This window comes from Lynx canadensis, chromosome B2, assembly GCF_007474595.2.
Source record: "Lynx canadensis isolate LIC74 chromosome B2, mLynCan4.pri.v2, whole genome shotgun sequence".
Taxonomy (NCBI): domain Eukaryota; kingdom Metazoa; phylum Chordata; class Mammalia; order Carnivora; family Felidae; genus Lynx; species Lynx canadensis.
This window is the reverse complement of record NC_044307.1, coordinates 97,733,356-97,750,173: the sequence shown is the minus strand read 5'-3', so window position 1 is coordinate 97,750,173 and position 16,818 is coordinate 97,733,356. Positions and strand designations below refer to the sequence as shown.

Genomic DNA, 16,818 nt, shown 5'->3' with positions numbered 1-16,818 from the left:
TTAGCATAATACATTCTAGTTCCAGCCATAGTGTTGCAAACTAAAGCAAGAGAAATTGGGGTTAGATGTAAGGAAGAAATTTTAGCCAATGAGATTTGTCGTACAATGACCTCACTCTGAGGGAGATTGTAAAATCTCTTGCCGGAAGCTTTTAAATAAGAGGCTCATTTATTTTCCTTATTTACCACCCAGCTTGAAAAGAGAGGTTGGACTAACTAACTCAGTGCATTCCAGTGTTAATACACCACCTTCACAATTTTTGTACGACCATATGACACCTGTAGAAGTGTTCACTCAAGATATTCCTTTAACAGGTTCATTTCTTTTAACTTTAGCTGTTAGTCACCCTAAGCAATGATATTGTGCCAGTGAAATCATAGTTCAATGGGCTAATTAAATTTTTTTATTGCTGTACACTAAAATACATGACTATAAAAAATAATGTTCATCTGTTGTGTCTTCCAAAAAGATACATGTTCAAGTCCTAACTTCCAGTGCCTGTGAATGGGACTTTCTTTTAAAAAAATTTTTTTTAATGTTCATTTAATTTTGAGAGAGAGATTGTGCCAGTCAGGGAGGGGCAGAGAGAGAGGGGGCGGGGGGAGACACAGAATCCGAAACAGGCTCCAGGCTCTGGGCTGTCAGCACAGAGCCCAATGTGGGGCTCAAACTCATGAACCATGAGATCATGACCTGAGCCGAAGTCAGACACCTAACAGACTAAGCCACCCAGGCGCTCTGGGACTTTCTTTAGAAATAAGGTTTTTTCCCTCTCTCTCTGCCCCTCCCCTGTTCATGCTCTGTCTCTCTCTGTCCCAAAAATAAATAAACATTGAAAAAAAAATTTAAAAGAAATAAGGTTTTTGCAGATGTAATCCAGACCAGGTCATACTGAATGATGAACCCTAATCCAGTGACTGATGTCTTTCTAAGACATTTGGACGCAGACACAGATGCACAGGGAAGATGCCATGTGACAATGGAGGCGGATTAGAGCCATGTGTCTACCATGAAGGATTGTTGGCTACACAAGCAACGAGGTAGAGGCAAGGAAGGATCCTACCTTTGAGCCTTAAGAAAGAACATGGCTCTGCCGACACTGTGATTTCATGCTTCTAGCATTCAGAACTACAAGAGAATACCTTTCTGCTGTTTTAGGCCACCCAGTTTATGGTAATTTCTGCAGCTTTAGGAAACGAACACACCAAAGTCACACCTGATATCGTCCCCTGTCCCACCAGTGAGACACATCTAACACTTGGGGAGATGCTGGCCGGGTTGCTCTCTGCAGGCCCTTTTCAGTCCTGTAGGTAAATAATGATGGCCTTCATTATATCAGTCATCTTTACGCTTTGGCGTGATGTAAGTGTCAGCACCCCTATTTATAAAGGTGAGGAAAAGGCTGTTTGAACCAGGTTTGAGCAGCTGTGTCTCATCAATTCTGAACGGCACCCTGGTGTGTGCACCTGTACGTGTTGTTCGCTCCCAGGCTTCCTGGGAGCTCCAGGCTATGCAGAGCCCCCATGGGGGGCTTGCGGACCTGTCTCCATGGCTGTTCACCTGCTGCCTCTGGAATCACTGGTGTATCCTTTGTTGGGTAGAAGGCTATGGCTTGATGGTCTCTCAAGTCGGTTTTACTTTTTGATGAATTCATTTGGATCCCAGCCCAGAAACTGACTTTTTATTACCTTTGATCTCACCCATGGTCGTCAGCAGTTTTTAAACCAATAAAGTCCATGTTCCCTTGTTCCCCATTTCTGCACGTTGTCATAGGAGAACAATCTTTCATCTGCATCTCTATTTTCCAGCTATAGTGCAGATTGGAGAATTATCTGCATTCTCTGCCTTACACTATCAGAACTATGTAGACATATTTAATTTGGATTTAAAATATTTAATAAACAAAATAAACATTTTAGTTACATCTTTTTTTTATCGTTGGTTGTCATTTATTTACATGAATTGTAATGCATGTTCTATGCAATGGCTGCCTCACTGCTAACAGCGCCCAAATGTCTACTCAGTAAATATTTATGGAGTGCCTTCTGTATGCCAGACACTATGAGTAGCTTCCTCACATATATCAAAGCACCTGCCACTAGGGATCAAAGAATACCAAAAGGATTGGTATCTCAGATACCAAATCAAAGATACCAAAAGGATTGGTATCTCAGATAATGAGAACATTCCAAAAAGGGGACTATAATGGCAGCCTTACTCCTTACTGGCTTAGAATGGTGCTGGCCCATAGTAGGTGCACAATAAGTGTTAGTTTTCCTCTTCCCACAAACAGTGGATGAGGATTCCAATTTCTCTACAGCATCAACATTTGTCTTTATCTGACTTTTTTATTGTAACCATTCTAGTGAGTGTGAAGTTATAGTTCTTTGTGGGTTTGATTTGCATTTCCCAATGGCTAATGATGGGGAACATGTTTCGTGTGTTTATTAGCCATTTGTATATCTTCTTTGGAGAAAAGTCTATTCAAGTCCTTTGACCACTTTTAAATTAGGTTGTCTTTTCATTATTGAGTTACTCTGGAAACAAGTCCCTGATGAGATATATGATTGGCAAGTATTTTCTCCCATTCCGTGGGTTGTCTTTTCACTTTTTTTTAATGGTATCTTTCAAAGCACAGAAGTTTGAAATTTTAATAAAGTCCAATTTGTGTATTGTTTTCTTTTGTTGCTCATGCTTTTGGTGTCAAATGTAATGATGCCTTGCCAAACTCAAGGTCATGAAGATTTATTCTTATGTTTCCTTCTAAGAGTTTTATAAATTCTTTCTCTTACATTTAAGTCTTGGGCCAATATTGAGTTGATTTTTTTGTATATGGTATGAAGTAAGGGTCCAATTTCATTGTTTCGCATGTGGATATCCAGTTGTTCCAACACCAGTTTGTTGAAAAGATTTTTCTCTCCCCACTAAATGATTTTGGCACCCTTGTGGGGAATCAGTTGAACATACATTGGTTTATTTTTGAACTCTCAATTCAATTCCATTGATCTACATGCCTACTCATATTCCAGCATCACACTGTCTTTACTATCATTGCTCTGTAGTCAATTTTGAAATTGGAAAGTGTGAATGCTCCATTTTGTCCTTTTCTCATGATTGTTTTGGTTAATCTTGGTCCCTTGAAAATTGTATGAATTTTAAATTTTTTTTTTTCAACGTTTATTTATTTTTGGGACAGAGAGAGACAGAGCATGAACAGGGGAGGGGCAGAGAGAGAAGGAGACACAGAATCGGAAACAGGCTCCAGGCTCCGAGCCATCAGCCCAGAGCCTGACGCGGGGCTCGAACTCCCAGACCGCGAGATCGTGACCTGGCTGAAGTCGGACGTTTAACCGACTGCGCCACCCAGGCGCCCCGAAAATTGTATGAATTTTAGAAACAGCTTCTCAATTTCTACGAAGAAGTCAGCTGAGATATTGACAAGAATTACATTGACTCTATAGGTCAATTTAAGGATTATTGCCATCTTAACAATATTCAGTCTTCTGATTCATGAACATGGGATTTTCCCCCATTTGTTTAGATCTTCTTTACTTTCTGTCAACAGTATTTTATAGTTTTCAGTTTTACGCTTCTTTTATTAAACTTATTTCCCCATATTTTATTCATTTAATGTTATTATAAATGAATTGTTTTCTTAACTTCATTTTCAGATTGTTTAATCTGAAACACAATTGGTATTTGCATATTGATCTTGTATCCTGCAACCTTGCTAAACTCGGTTAGTAGTTCCAATAATGTTTTAATGGATTCTTTAGGATTTTCTACATACGAGAGATAGTTTTATTTCTTCCTTCCCATCTAGGTGCTTTTTCTTTCTTTTTCTTACCAAATTGGGTTGGCTGGAACTTCCAGTAAAATGTTGAATAGAAGTGGTGAGAATAAGCATCCTTGTCTTTTTCTTGATCTTAGGAAGAAAAACATCTAGTCTTCCACCATTAACTATGATGTTAGCTATAGGGTTTTTGTAGATGCGATTTCTCCAGTTGAGGAAGTTCCCTTCTATTCCTAGTATGTTGAGTGTTTTTATCAGGAAAGGACAATGGATTTTGTCAAATCTATTGAGATCATTGTACTATCTTTGTTTTTTTATTCTATTTATATGGTATATTACATTAACTGATTTTTAACTGTTAAAACAGTCTTGCTTTCCTGGGATAAATCCTACTTGGTCACAGTGTATAAGTTATATTATATGTTATAGGATTTGATTTGCTAGCATTTTGTTGAGGATTTTTGTATCCATATTCATAAGAGATATTATTCTATAATTTTCTATTCTTGGAATGTCTTTGTCTGGATTTGGTACCAGGTTAATAGTGGCCTTATAGAATGAGTTGGGAAGTATTCCTTCCTTGTATTAGTTTGCTTGGTCGCCACAACAGAATACCACAGTCTAGTTGATTTAACAATAGAATTTATTTTCTCAGAGTTCTAGAGGCAAGACGAGTGAGATCAACGTGCTGTCAGGGGTGGTTTCTGTTGAGAGCGCTCTTGCTGATTTGTGAACAGCCACTGTCTTGCTGTGTCCTCGCATGGCCTCTTCTCTGTGCATGTATGTTGCTGGGGGGGGGGGGGGGGGGGGGGAGGGAGAGGGAGAGAGAAAGAGAGAGAGAGCTAGTGAGCATGTGTTGTCAAATTAAGGTCCTACCCTTAAGACCTCACTTAACCTTTACTACCTTCTTGTATGTAGTCACTTTGGGAGTTAGGACTTCAACATATGAATTTTAGAGGACACACTTCAGTCCATAACATTCCTCTTCTATCTTTTGGAAGAGTTTGTAAAGAATTGGTTTTAATTTTTCTTTAAATGCTTGGTAGGATACACTCATGAAACCATCTGGGCCTGGGATTTCTTTGTGAGTAATTTTGATTACTGATTCATTCTGTCTACTTGTTACAGGTTTACTCAGATTGTCTTTTTTTTTTTTTTTTTTTTGAGTCAGTTTTGGTAATTTGTCCATTTCTTCTGTCTACATTCTTCTTCTATCCAATGTATTGGCATATGATTGTCCATAGTATTCCTTAATGATCCATTTATTTCTGTAAGGTTGGTAGTTATGTCACCTCTTTCATTTCTGTTTCTGATCATTTGAATCTTCTTTTTTCCTTGCCCAGTCTAGCTAAAGTTTTTCAATTTTGTTATTGTTTCGAAGAGCCAGCTTTGGATGCATTGATTTTCTCTGTTGTTTTTTTAGTCTTTACTTATTTCTGCTTTAATCTTTATTTCTTTCCTTCTGCTTAGTTAGGTATAGTTTGCTCTTTTTTTCCCTAGCATCTTATCATGAAAGATTAGGTTATTAATTTGAGATCTTTCTTCTTTTTAATGTAATTATTTACAGCTATAAATTTTGCTTTAAGCACTGCTTTAGCAACATCCCATATGCAATGACTTTTATTTCCAGACAAGATCCATATGTTTTCCAACATATAAGAATTGCTAGTTCCCCTAATAAAATCAAGTCTTAATCTTTCATTATCTGCATTATGGGAGGAATCCATAATGAAGAAAACATCTGGGTCTTGTGGCCTCAAATGTGTTACCCCATTGCCAACCTTGGAGGATCCACTGGTTTTTGTTACTCTAACAATTTTCTTTGTGCATGTCAAGATCTGTTTTGACCATATGTGGTATAAAGATGATTACTGATGGGACCAGGCACATGTGATCTTGTCTGGGACTGGAGGGACTAAAGACAAGGAATTCCTAGAATATTTTTCTTTTTCTTTCTATTCCCATAATCCTCCTGAACTTTCTGCTTAAAAATAAAACAAAACACCCCACACCATTTGGCCATAGGTATAGGTCACAGAGTTCAACAGGGAGTTCAAGCTTTAAAAGTATAGAAAATTGTGATTTACTTGAGCAAAGGGAAGCTGATGATGAGGTTGGCTGACTCTTCAGCAGCTTTACTCCCCCTGCACTTTTGATTGGCTCTTTATCTCTCAAATGCAGGTTATGGGGAGGAATGTGGGGCCAATCAGATCAGCATTTGTGTCCCCAGCTTGTTAGCTTTGGAGGAAGGACAGTACCCTTCTGTGTATTGAGACTAAAATTAGGGGGGTAGAGGGGGAAGCACCATTGCCCCTATGTCACCACCCAGGCCAAAGTGGTTCTCCTAACTCAAGGGCACTGTAACTCTTGCTTGATATCTCCAAGTGAGGCTAGCAGTGTTAGTGGGCAAGAGAAAAGAGCGCAGGGAGATTCAGACAAGCTAGTAGCGACTGCTGGAGAGGCAACACCATGGAAGGAGAAACACCTTTGAATTTTATTTCCAAATCACCAATAACCAAATTAATCCCTTTTTCTTCTGAACACAGAAGGGGCACATCTCCCATCCCTTCTTTGGGATATGCTTTGTTGGTGAGACAAGTGTCTCAATCTGCTTAGAGGTGAACTATTTGGGATTATGATATGGGGTGCATTCCTCCTCATCTCTCGTTCCCACAGGTAGTGGCACCCATGCCACTGAGGAAATGTTTGCCAAGATTGTCAGGTAGCCCCTGGACTTGCTTTCTGATCTCTGCTTCTCTGTCCTGCCTTCTTGCTTAGCAAAAACAGTCACCACTGAGGAGTGCCTGGCGAACCCTGTGGGCATGAACCGCTACAGCATGGACCCCTCCGCCTCCACCTTTAGCCACAGGGGCTCCTTGCCCACCTCTTCCTCGCTGTACTGCAAGAGACAGAACTCTGGAGATGGCCACCTTGGGGGAGTCTTGGCCACCACTGCCAGTGGTCCCCGCTCCAGCCCCATGTCCTCTGGAGGCCCCTTGACACCTGGGCTGAGGCCCCCAGGCTCCAGCCCCAAGAGAAACGGGACCCCTCTTGAAGGAAACAGATGTGGTAATGTAATGCATGCTCTGGCTTCCCCATGACTTAACCTCCTCTGCCCTTGCTCTGGGATAACTGCATGTAGGGGGAAGGGGGTGGCTTCCGGGGGAACAATGATTTCTGAATATGGAACACTGGGAAATTGGAAGCCCTTTCAAGAATTTTTGTTGTTCTTAAAGGCAGCTAACTTCAACTTTTGACCATAAGTAAAGAAAATAGTATATAAGAACAGGCTAGGCTGTACGAGTAAGTAGATTCCAAAATGTACAGTGGCTCAAATGCAATAGAAATTTATTTTACTTTTTTGTTCAAGAGTCCAAGGTGGGTGTTCTTAGGTCGTGGATGCATCCCAATTCAGGGACTCAGACTTTGTCCATTTTGTGGCCCTGCTATCCCCTATGGCCTCCATGCCCCAAACACCTACTGGGTAGAAAGGGAAAGAGTGAGTGAGGAAGGCACATACTCTTCCCTAGAGCTTGAGAATGATGCACGTCATTTCCGCTCACATTTCATTGGCAAGAGCTGGCCATTATGCCACACTTAACTCTAAGGGAATCTGAGAGATGTAGATCATCTCTGTGCCAGGAAAAAGAAGAACCAGATGTCAATAAAGCATCTTTTCTTGCATAGTGGGTGACATTTGTAGGACACAAATACATGGGCAGAACCAGAGTTAAACAACATTTCCTTAATGCTGGTTATACTACCTTGTGATACCTTGTTGGGATGCAATGCATGAAAGTGCTCTTCTTCTAGGGATAGCTTGGTGTCCATTGTTTTTTTTTTTTTTTAATTTTTTTTCAACGTTTTTTATTTATTTTTGGGACAGAGAGAGACAGAGCATGAACGGGGGAGGGGCAGAGAGAGAGGGAGACACAGCATCGGAAACAGGCTCCAGGCTCTGAGCCATCAGCCCAGAGCCCGACGCGGGGCTGGAACTCCCGGACCGCGAGATCGTGACCTGGCTGAAGTCGGACGCTTAACCGACTGCGCCACCCAGGCGCCCCGATTGTTTTTTTAAATCATTTTCAAGCTTCAGTATTTCATTAATGAACAAAGGCTGTAAAGCATAGTGGATAATCCATGGAATATGGAGCCAGATGCACTGGGCTAGAATCGTGGACCTACCACTTCCTGACTGTATGACCTTTTGCAAGTCTGGGTTTCTCTGTGCCTCAGTTTCCTCACCTGTAAAATTAGAATGATAACAATAGCATCCATCTCATAGGTTTGTTGGGAGGATTAAATAAGTTCACACGTGTATTTAGTGTCAGACCGCAGACATGGTAAAAGCTCGATAAAGATTAGCTGTCACAGATCACGTGAACACATCTCTCACCCAATCACAGCCCAGCAGCTCTGCACCTGAAAGCTGCTGAGGAGAGGAGGCCCCAGGCTGAGGAGTTGGGGAGTCTTCATCTTGCCCCTCTGCAGCCTCCCAATGGGTTGGCCGTCTTCTTTGACAAGTCACATTTTTGTTCGGAGCCTTGGATCTCTCTACCAGTAGCCCCGAGAAGCCACAGTGATGAGCTAGTTTGTATGATCCAACATCCTCCATGTGTTCCCCTCAAAGACCTCCCCCATCTTACACAAGGCTCTCCTGGCTGAGGATAGATAGAAAGGCAGGCAGGAACGCCTTGCGCAGAAGGCAGTTCTGAGGAGCAGAGTACAGAATCCCTCAGCCACGGGGGCTCTTGCCAAATGCAGACGCATCCTGCAGACTACTTCCCAACATTGTCACATAAGCCATCAGCCATGCAGAAGATTTGAGTGGGCAGAGCCCATTTTCCAAAGGGGAGAGACATTGTTCTACCTGATTTTTAAGAACAAGAGAAGAGAACAAGATTTGGCACAAATCAACATCTTAAAGTAAAGGAGGGGCAGCGTTTATTTCCTAGGCTTATCCCCAGAGTTTTTGTAGCACCCGGCATGTAGTAGTTCAATAAACATTCATTATCTCTGTGTCCCCTACCATGATGCCAGTGTCCTCATGTTGCCCGTGGTTGTCAAAACACTCCTCTTGGTGCCCCTCTGCCTTTTAGCTGTCTCTTCCTGTCAACCTCTTCTCCTCAACCCAGTTCCCATTTGCTCAGGGTGATCGCAGGTCATCGCCTGATTGAGTTGACTCATAATTCTAACAGTGTTGCCATTTTTTAAAAAGGAGAGATTTACCCTGTCTTCTGGTCAAGTTGGTGGAGTATCAGGCCCGATGTCGTAAGTGTAGGATTTAAGCAATAAAAGGATGAAAAGAACTTCTATCACTACCTGAAGAATTGTCTGCTCCATCCCAGTCTATCTGGTACCCTTGGATGAGGGGAATCTTAGATCTTTCAAAGGGATCTCAAGGTAGCTTCCCTCCCCCCCTGGGATGCCCTCCTATCTATCACTCCCTCAACAACTCTCTTGTCCTTCATTTTCGCCTCCTCCCCAGCCCTTTGTTCTCCAGTTAGCTGTCTGAGGGGGTCTGCCTGAGGGGTGGCCCAGACCCTCCCTGGGAACCAACTCTGAGAGAACCCTCTCTGTTAGAGCTCTGGTTAACCCCCCAGGAGATCCCCACTCACTCAGGGCTTTGCCTCTTAGGATCTTGGGTAAAATCAGAGAGATGGAGCCCACCAGTGCTTGTTACCTTCCGCTCCAAGCAAAACACTAACTGTACCCTGAATACGGATTGCCTCTTTCACCACTTAGAAATATTAGTGAGAACTTTGATGCCCTGCGAATCAGAGTTGTCCATAATTAGCTGGACGCTTTGGGGCTTTGTGATGTTCAAAAATCACACACTCACCCACCTAGCTTCCTCATTTTAGCTGCAAAATGTAATGGTAGAAGTTCATTATCGAGCCTCTGTAGTATACTGAAGAAAAAAGAAAATTATTCACCCTTTGTAGGCACATTAACTCGAATGCGCCAAAGATTCCTTTAACCAGTGTGCTAAATGGAAACACAGATACCAGAAAGCCAGCCAGCTATCTCCACTCTAGCGTCAAGATGTAGGAGGGCAGTGCCAGCATCTCTGAGAGAGGTTTCCACTGCTGCTTCCATCTCATTGGCCAGAACTTAGTCACATGGCTACCAGCTGCAAGAGAAACTGGGAAATATGATTTTGTTCTAAGAAACCACGATCCCAGCTGGAAATCAGGGTTTCCGTTATAAAGGAAGAAGTGCAAAAAAAGATATTGAGTAGGTGACCGAGAGTCTCAGCCATACCTCCCAATTAGAAATGTTTGTTCCTTCCGATTCCTTCTGTAGCACTTTGTTCTCTCATCTCTAGGACTTTCTCTTCCCTGTCCCACAGTAGGAACCAGACCCTCAGCTTTGTGAGGTCCCTTGCTCATATCCAAATCCTCCTTAGCCCCAGAATAGGAGCCTGCTTGCTTGAGGCACATACTAAATAACTATTTATTGAGCACCTACCAAGAGCCAGACACTTTCCATACATTTATGACTTCTTGCAAGTTGTATTTTATGATTTATTATAATATGTACATATTATTATAGTAGGTATTATTATATACAAGGTACAGATAAAGAAAGTGAAGATCAAGATAAGGTCATTCAAGTGTTGAGTCAGGATTTCACTTTAACTGGCTCCAAAGCCTGTGTCTTTCAAAATCACCCCAGGGATTTCCAGACTTTCAGTAGGCTTCAGGGGGTCCCTTCGAAGCTCTAGGGGATAGGGAAGAGGGGATGGAAGCAGACAGGACTCCCAACACCCTGCCCTCTTTAACCAGGGCCTCTTCACATTTGCAGAGCGGTGTTCTATGTATGCTTTGCTCAAACAAAGTCCGTGCAGCTAAACATATCTGGAACCCATGGAGATAAGCTGTGCGGAATCGAATGGCAGTATATTAAAGTAGGAGAGGAAACCATTGGCCTCCTTACCCATTTGTCACTTAACTGCCAGTCTGGGTGCTTGCTGTGGGCACTCTGGAGGGTTATTAAGTTTGCCCTCCACCCTGGGAATTGCTCAGGATTGCTCTGGAATTGCTTCCCAAGTGTAAGTACTTGGTTTGAAGAAACCATACCTCTTTAGGAGGGTTTGACCCAAGTCATAAACCCTGGAGGGGACCTAAAAAAGGATTTTCCCCTGTGGTGCTAATCAAAATGGTTTAAAATCACAGAATCCAGAGAACTGCATGAGGCTGCAGGCAGGAGGGTAGATATGGATGACATGACAAATTTCTCAGCCTTCTCTCGTGAGTACTCCCCCTGCCCCCTGCTGTCTTGATAGATCATACCTATAGCCCCTGCCAGTGGATTCTGAGGGGATGTATTCACAGGACACATTTCCTTGGTTTTTGCTGATACTCTGGTAAAAATTTGGGAGCTCTTCCCCATCCAACATATAAACATCTTCTCCCACCCAACATGTAAGCATCAAGAGCGATAAAGTTTTCAGATAACAAAAACTTCCTAACTTTTGCATTAAACAGGACATGCTGTAGAAGTCCCAACCACAATTAGGTCCAAGTTTCAGAATCAAGAAAGAACGAAAATAAAGAAGAAATTAAAGCTTCCATAGGGTAAGGTGTTGGGTGATGGACAGAGAGACCATCCAATCAGAAAATGAGAATAGGGACAGCGCTCTATGTGGAGGGGTTGACGTGAGCGAAAGTGTAGCAAGAGCTTATTCATTCCAGGGAAAGAAGAGAGTTTGAGCAGAGATGCTGAGGGAAATCACCCTGGGAGATTTGGGGTCCACTTCGAGCAGACTGAGCTTTCATCTGTGGGAACCAGACATTTCTGAACAGGGAGGTAAGCTGATGACCATGGACTTTAGCAAGACAAACCTACTGGCCATTATGGAATGACACATCATAACAATAGGAAGCATAGTAACTACCTTTTGATTAATTCTTACTGGTTAATGCTTCACATCATCCCATTTAATCCTCTCAACATGGTAGGTGTTTGACAGGCAAGGCAACTAAGTCTCAGACAGCTTTTGCTCCATCTCAGCCAGCAGATGCTTACTGAGCACACTATGCCAGGGGCTCGTCCCAGGTCTAAGGATGGAGCTGTGAGCAAGACACATGTGGGCCCTGCTCTCCGACAGTGTGCAATTCCACAGAGGCAGACGTTAACAATATTGCACAAACTTCATTACAACAGTGACTATACCTCCAAGGAAAAATATGATGCTATGGGAGGATCAGCTAGGGAGGAGTCACTGAGCCTGCTCCAGGGAGGTGGGAAAAGCTTCCCGGAGAAGTGACAGTGGAGCCAGCTGGACAGGGAAGCAGGAGCTGGCTAGGGAAGGACCGTGGGGAGGAGTGGCTGGAAGCTTCCTGGCAGCGGTCAGATTGCTTGCCCAGAGGTCGCGTGTCTGTGGTGGTAGAGAAAGATCCAGCCCAGTGTGGCCTCATTTTAGGCCTTTGGTCTCTCCTGTCTCTTGGGGCATCCTCTCTTCTCATGCAGCATGTCAACTGGTCTTGAAAGAATGAAAGAAAAATTTGATTAAAATTTGAGGATTGGTCAGGTGCTCTCTGTCTCCTATCTCTCTCACCTCATACAGTCTTGAAAATTCTTAAAATAGAAATAATAAAACACAACACTGTTTTAAACTACCTGATGCTACCCAGATTGTGGGCTAGGCTGGGCACCTCCCACACTCCTCATGGCCTTGTTTCTAGGAAGGGTGCCTTCTACAGGGACCAGGTCACTAGGAGGAGCTGAGAACAGATCTACCCTTCCCTGGCCTTCACCCCCATCCCCTCCAACCCAGATCCAGCGCTAGAGATGCCGAGAGGGCCAAGGGAACTCAGAGAAACCTGAGGAAGGACACTGAGGGGTCCCTTTTGGACACCGATGGGCTTCCCTTCGAGGTGTTCTTTGTCAGGCTCCAGTCCAGAGCCACATACTTGATTCTTACGATACTCTTGAGCAGCAAGATGAAGAAACTAAAGCCCATGGAGAATGATTTGGGCCAGGAAGGGCTACAAGCTTGGCCGTTGGTACTCTATTCAGTGTGCATTGCACGTGGACACACTGATAAGACTTTCTGATACACAAGAAGGTAACTCCCCGGGTGTTGTGCGGGACAAACCACAACCATATCAGAGGCAGAGGAACCTTAGAGATTCTTCCCAACTCCCTTATTTCACACCTGAGAAGTACAAAGACACTCACACGGCTGGTGGGTGGTAGGGATTTTGACTCCCGGCTCATTGCTCCTTCCGTTCCTCCATATGACTCTATTGTTAGCTCAAAAGTTTTCTTTGAATTATGAATGAGCAAAAGGAAATTATGCATGTGGTTGTGGGCAGGTATGAGACACAGAGATTCAAAGACAGCCGTGCAAGTCCCTATGCCGTGAAAATGCCCGGGCTTGCTTTAAACACTGATTCGTAGGCATTTATTCCTGGTGCACACGAGATCGGCTTTAGAAACAACCCCCACCTCCTTCACCTACACATCCATTCACAACTGGGTTTCACTCTTCACCAAATCCGGCAGCTCTAGTGAAGGGACACGACATACACAAAGTTCTCTGACATGGAGAATCCTGCCTTCCCATAAAGGCGTTTGGCGAGCACTTTGCATGCCCTGGTCCCTTAGAACAAGATTCTTTTCACATCCATCATGTCTTCCTGCTGTCCAATCACATCCGCCTGGCCTGGCTGTGTCAGGCCGGACCCATCTGTCTTCCTGACACCTTCACAGCCACTGGAGGGGGGTTAGCGTATTTATTATCTTTGTGAGCACAGACCACTGCAAAGGCTTTACAAACCTGCCACTGGAAAGTTCCATTTCTCTTCCTTCTAGAGAGAGTTTATGTGCTTTGGATCTTGAGCAATTCCCAAGGTGTGGCAGGCTTCCTGCTGCTCTCTGTCTTGTATGACTAAGAGACCCCCTCAGAGAGGCTCCTGAGCCAGGCCTGGCTGGTGCCATTTCATCCTGGAAAGGTGAAAAATGCCCACAGCAAGCACCGGGGCCACTCTCCAACTGGGCCGCCTCCCTCCACAGCCATCACCTGGAGAGCCTCCTCAGTCAAGATGATCCCGCCCCTCTTGCTCAACCCCTGGCTGTGACCACTAGGAAAGTTGTGCCCTGACCTTGCTCAAGGAGCTTGGGCTCCCAGGGATGATGCTGTGAATTGGTCTGGTATTCTTCTTTCCTGTCAGATACAGGAAACTTGATTTGACCTCTGCTCTGATCACTCTAAAATCATTCTTGGCACCAAAGGCTTGCAGCCTTTGTAATCAGAGCATCTTTTATCACCCTGATTACCACCGAAGCACCGATGGGGCAGGATCGAGGGCGAATATGATTTCTGTGATTCCTCGTCCCCAGGTTGAGTGCAGATGTCTTTAAATGCAGTGAAATCATCTCGAACAAGCATGCATCCGCATTCAGACGGCTCCGGGGTGCACTAACGGTTTCCCGGCAAAATGCCCTGTGCCAACCCACGTTCGGGGACCCTCCCAGATCCGGCAAGGAAAAGGCAGGGAAAATCTCAAAGCAAATCCAGTTCTCAACTGAACCATTATGGTTTTAGGGCACACTCGGAAATGTGATGTTGTACTTTGCTCTGCACTAATGGAGAGCTGTGCACTTTTCGAGCATGTTAAAAAGAGGAGCCGGAAAGAGAGAGCAGAGAACCACTGCGCACCAAGACTGAAAGGGGGAAGTGGAAGTGAAGGCTTCTGGACTTTTCACGTAGAATTATTCTGTAGGGAGGCTGCTTCATTGTTCAGGGCCTCCACTTTCTTTGAGCCTGAAAATAGGATTAAGGATTACCTGCTCAAGTCCTTTATGTGAGTTATCTATACTGTTCCTACAAAATATATTGATTCATTTTACACCTCCTGAGCCCATATTTACAAACACATTTACTTAGAATTGTGGAGGAGTCAATGATTATAAACCCTGTAATGAGAGGATCCTGTTTTTCACCAGACCCTTTGCCCAGGACCTGGTACAGAAGAGATGCTCAGTAGATGTTTGTGGAATGAATGGGATGGGATGGGGGGAGATGAAAATGATTGCCCTCGAGAAATTTAAATCTAACTGGAGGTTATAGACACGCGTAACTGCAGTATAAGATGGAATGTGGAAAGCGTCTTGAGAACAAAGATGTGGGGGTTAAAGGCAGAGGAATGTGACGTCCAGATGGCAGGACACAGAAATGCTGTCTATGAATGGGTCTGCCTGGGTTTTGACGGCTGGTGGAGCTTCTGTGGAAAGGAGGGAGGGTATGTGCTTCTAGAGAAAAGCCAAAAGCCCTGGCTAAAGATGGAGAAGGGAAGCTAGGGAGACATTCTGTCAGTGTGCCCGGATGGGAGTGCGCAGGAGGACAGTGGAGGCAGGCAGGGTGTCTCCCCTCTGTGGAGTGCCTGATGCATGGTAGCCCTAGGGCTTAGGCCTAATCCCATTTCAGTCTGACACTTGCCCTTCCTGAAGGACAGTGTTGCCATTTTACAGCTAATGAGCTGAGTCATGGTCAAATTGGTAGCAGTGGGTGGCTCCAGGGTTTGTTCCTAGGTCTCTCTGGCACAAAAGCGCTTCCCCTCTGTCTCAGAAGGAAAGATGTTATTATAAGAGAGTCCTTGACCTTGAGCTACAGTAGGGACTCTGGAGTCAGTACATAGGCAAGGGGCACAGACAGGGTTGGGTCTACAGAAAGCATCGAGGCAGTAGACAGTTTTGCCCAGAAGGAAGAGAGCCCAGGGCAAGGATACCCATGGAACCCATCGCAGGGGTTTGGGTAAGAGGATCTCCGATAGGGGCAGCAGGGTGGGAGGGAGGACCCAGTGTGAGAGGCATCTTCCTAAGAGCTTAAGAAAATTAAATGTGGGGAGCAAATAAGGGGCAGTAGAAGGAGAGGTAGAAGTAGAGACATCACTGTGGTTTCAGAAACCTGACGGATAGGAGGAGAACCTGGTGCTGGAGAAAGAGGAGTTAGTTTGGGACATATGAAAAAAGTCAACCTCTAGATATGGCCAGGCATTCGATTCATTACTTTTTTCCTCCTTTACTTGTCTTGTACCTTTTACTCTGCCATGTGGGGGATGCATTTAAGGAATGGTGCAGGTCATGCAATAATCACGTATCAAGGACCAGCTCGGGACCAGGCACAGGATTGGACCCTTTGCTGTCAAGGAACTCTCATGCTAGTAGGGGAGACTGGGGCAAGTCCTCTGAAGAGCAGGGGGCCATGGAGGCACTCTGTGCCTGGGGCAGTGAGAGGATGTCTCCTTTCTGCACATGCAGAGAAGAGGCGCCTCTCACAGCGGGATTCCCGGCACTGGCGGCAGAGACCCAGAACGAGGACCAAAATGCACCTCGGTTCTCCTATGTCTTTATGTCTCGGTGTAACCAGTGGAGGCAGAAAGGATCTGAATTCTTTCTGGCCTCCTAGCACTGTAGGGGCCAGTTTGGACATTCAGCTTAGCAAGACTTCTCTGGTCACCCGGCTAAGGAGGTCCAGGGCTCACTGAGAACTGAGCAGGAGGGTTTTTTTAAAACTAACATGGACCAGAAGCACAGCCTGTTGAAGGAGATCCAGTTTTCTAATGCTTTACTCCGTGGGAGAGCGGAGGTCGTTTGCAGGGATGGGAGGGTTTGCCTCCAGAAGTGGCCTCCTCGTGCTGCAGGCTGTCTCTCCCAGCCTTTCTCAGTCACAGGAGGTCACTCAGGCCACAGCCTTGGACTAAGAGCCAGGTGGGGGCAGGCAGCACCAGGTAGGCACTGAGGCCATCATCCCGGTGTCTAATGTTCTTGTGCGTGCTCACCCGTCCAGCCTCAAGCCCTTCCCCAGACGGACAGGATGCCAGGCGGCCCCGGAGCAGGAACCCCTCCACCTGGACTGTGGAGGATGTGGTCTGGTTCGTGAAAGACGCTGACCCGCAGGCTCTGGGGCCTCACGTGGAACTCTTCAGAAAGCACGTGAGTACTTGCACGCACATGGTAGGCCTGGCCTGGGAGGGGGCCGGAGGCGGGGGTGGAGGGAGCATGGAGGAAAGGCG

General features: G+C 44.9%; 1 protein-coding gene across 8 annotated transcripts in view; it reads left to right on the top strand.

Moving 5' to 3' along the window:
• SCML4 (Scm polycomb group protein like 4) overlaps positions 1-16,818 on the top strand; it is a 125,834-nt gene that overhangs the window by 94,863 nt on the left and 14,153 nt on the right. For 6 of the 8 annotated variants that reach the window (XR_004343648.1, XR_004343649.1, XM_032593231.1 and 3 more), the window contains 2 exons: positions 6,572-6,862; positions 16,593-16,738. Coding sequence is in view for 5 of the 8 variants with exons in the window: in XM_032593231.1 (XP_032449122.1) it covers positions 6,572-6,862; positions 16,593-16,738 (437 nt within the window). In the remaining 3 variants the exon portion in view is untranslated. Of the gene's footprint in view, positions 1-6,571; positions 6,868-16,592; positions 16,740-16,818 lie in introns of those variants that run through there. The other 2 variants (XR_004343651.1, XM_032593232.1) reach the window with 2 other exon arrangements.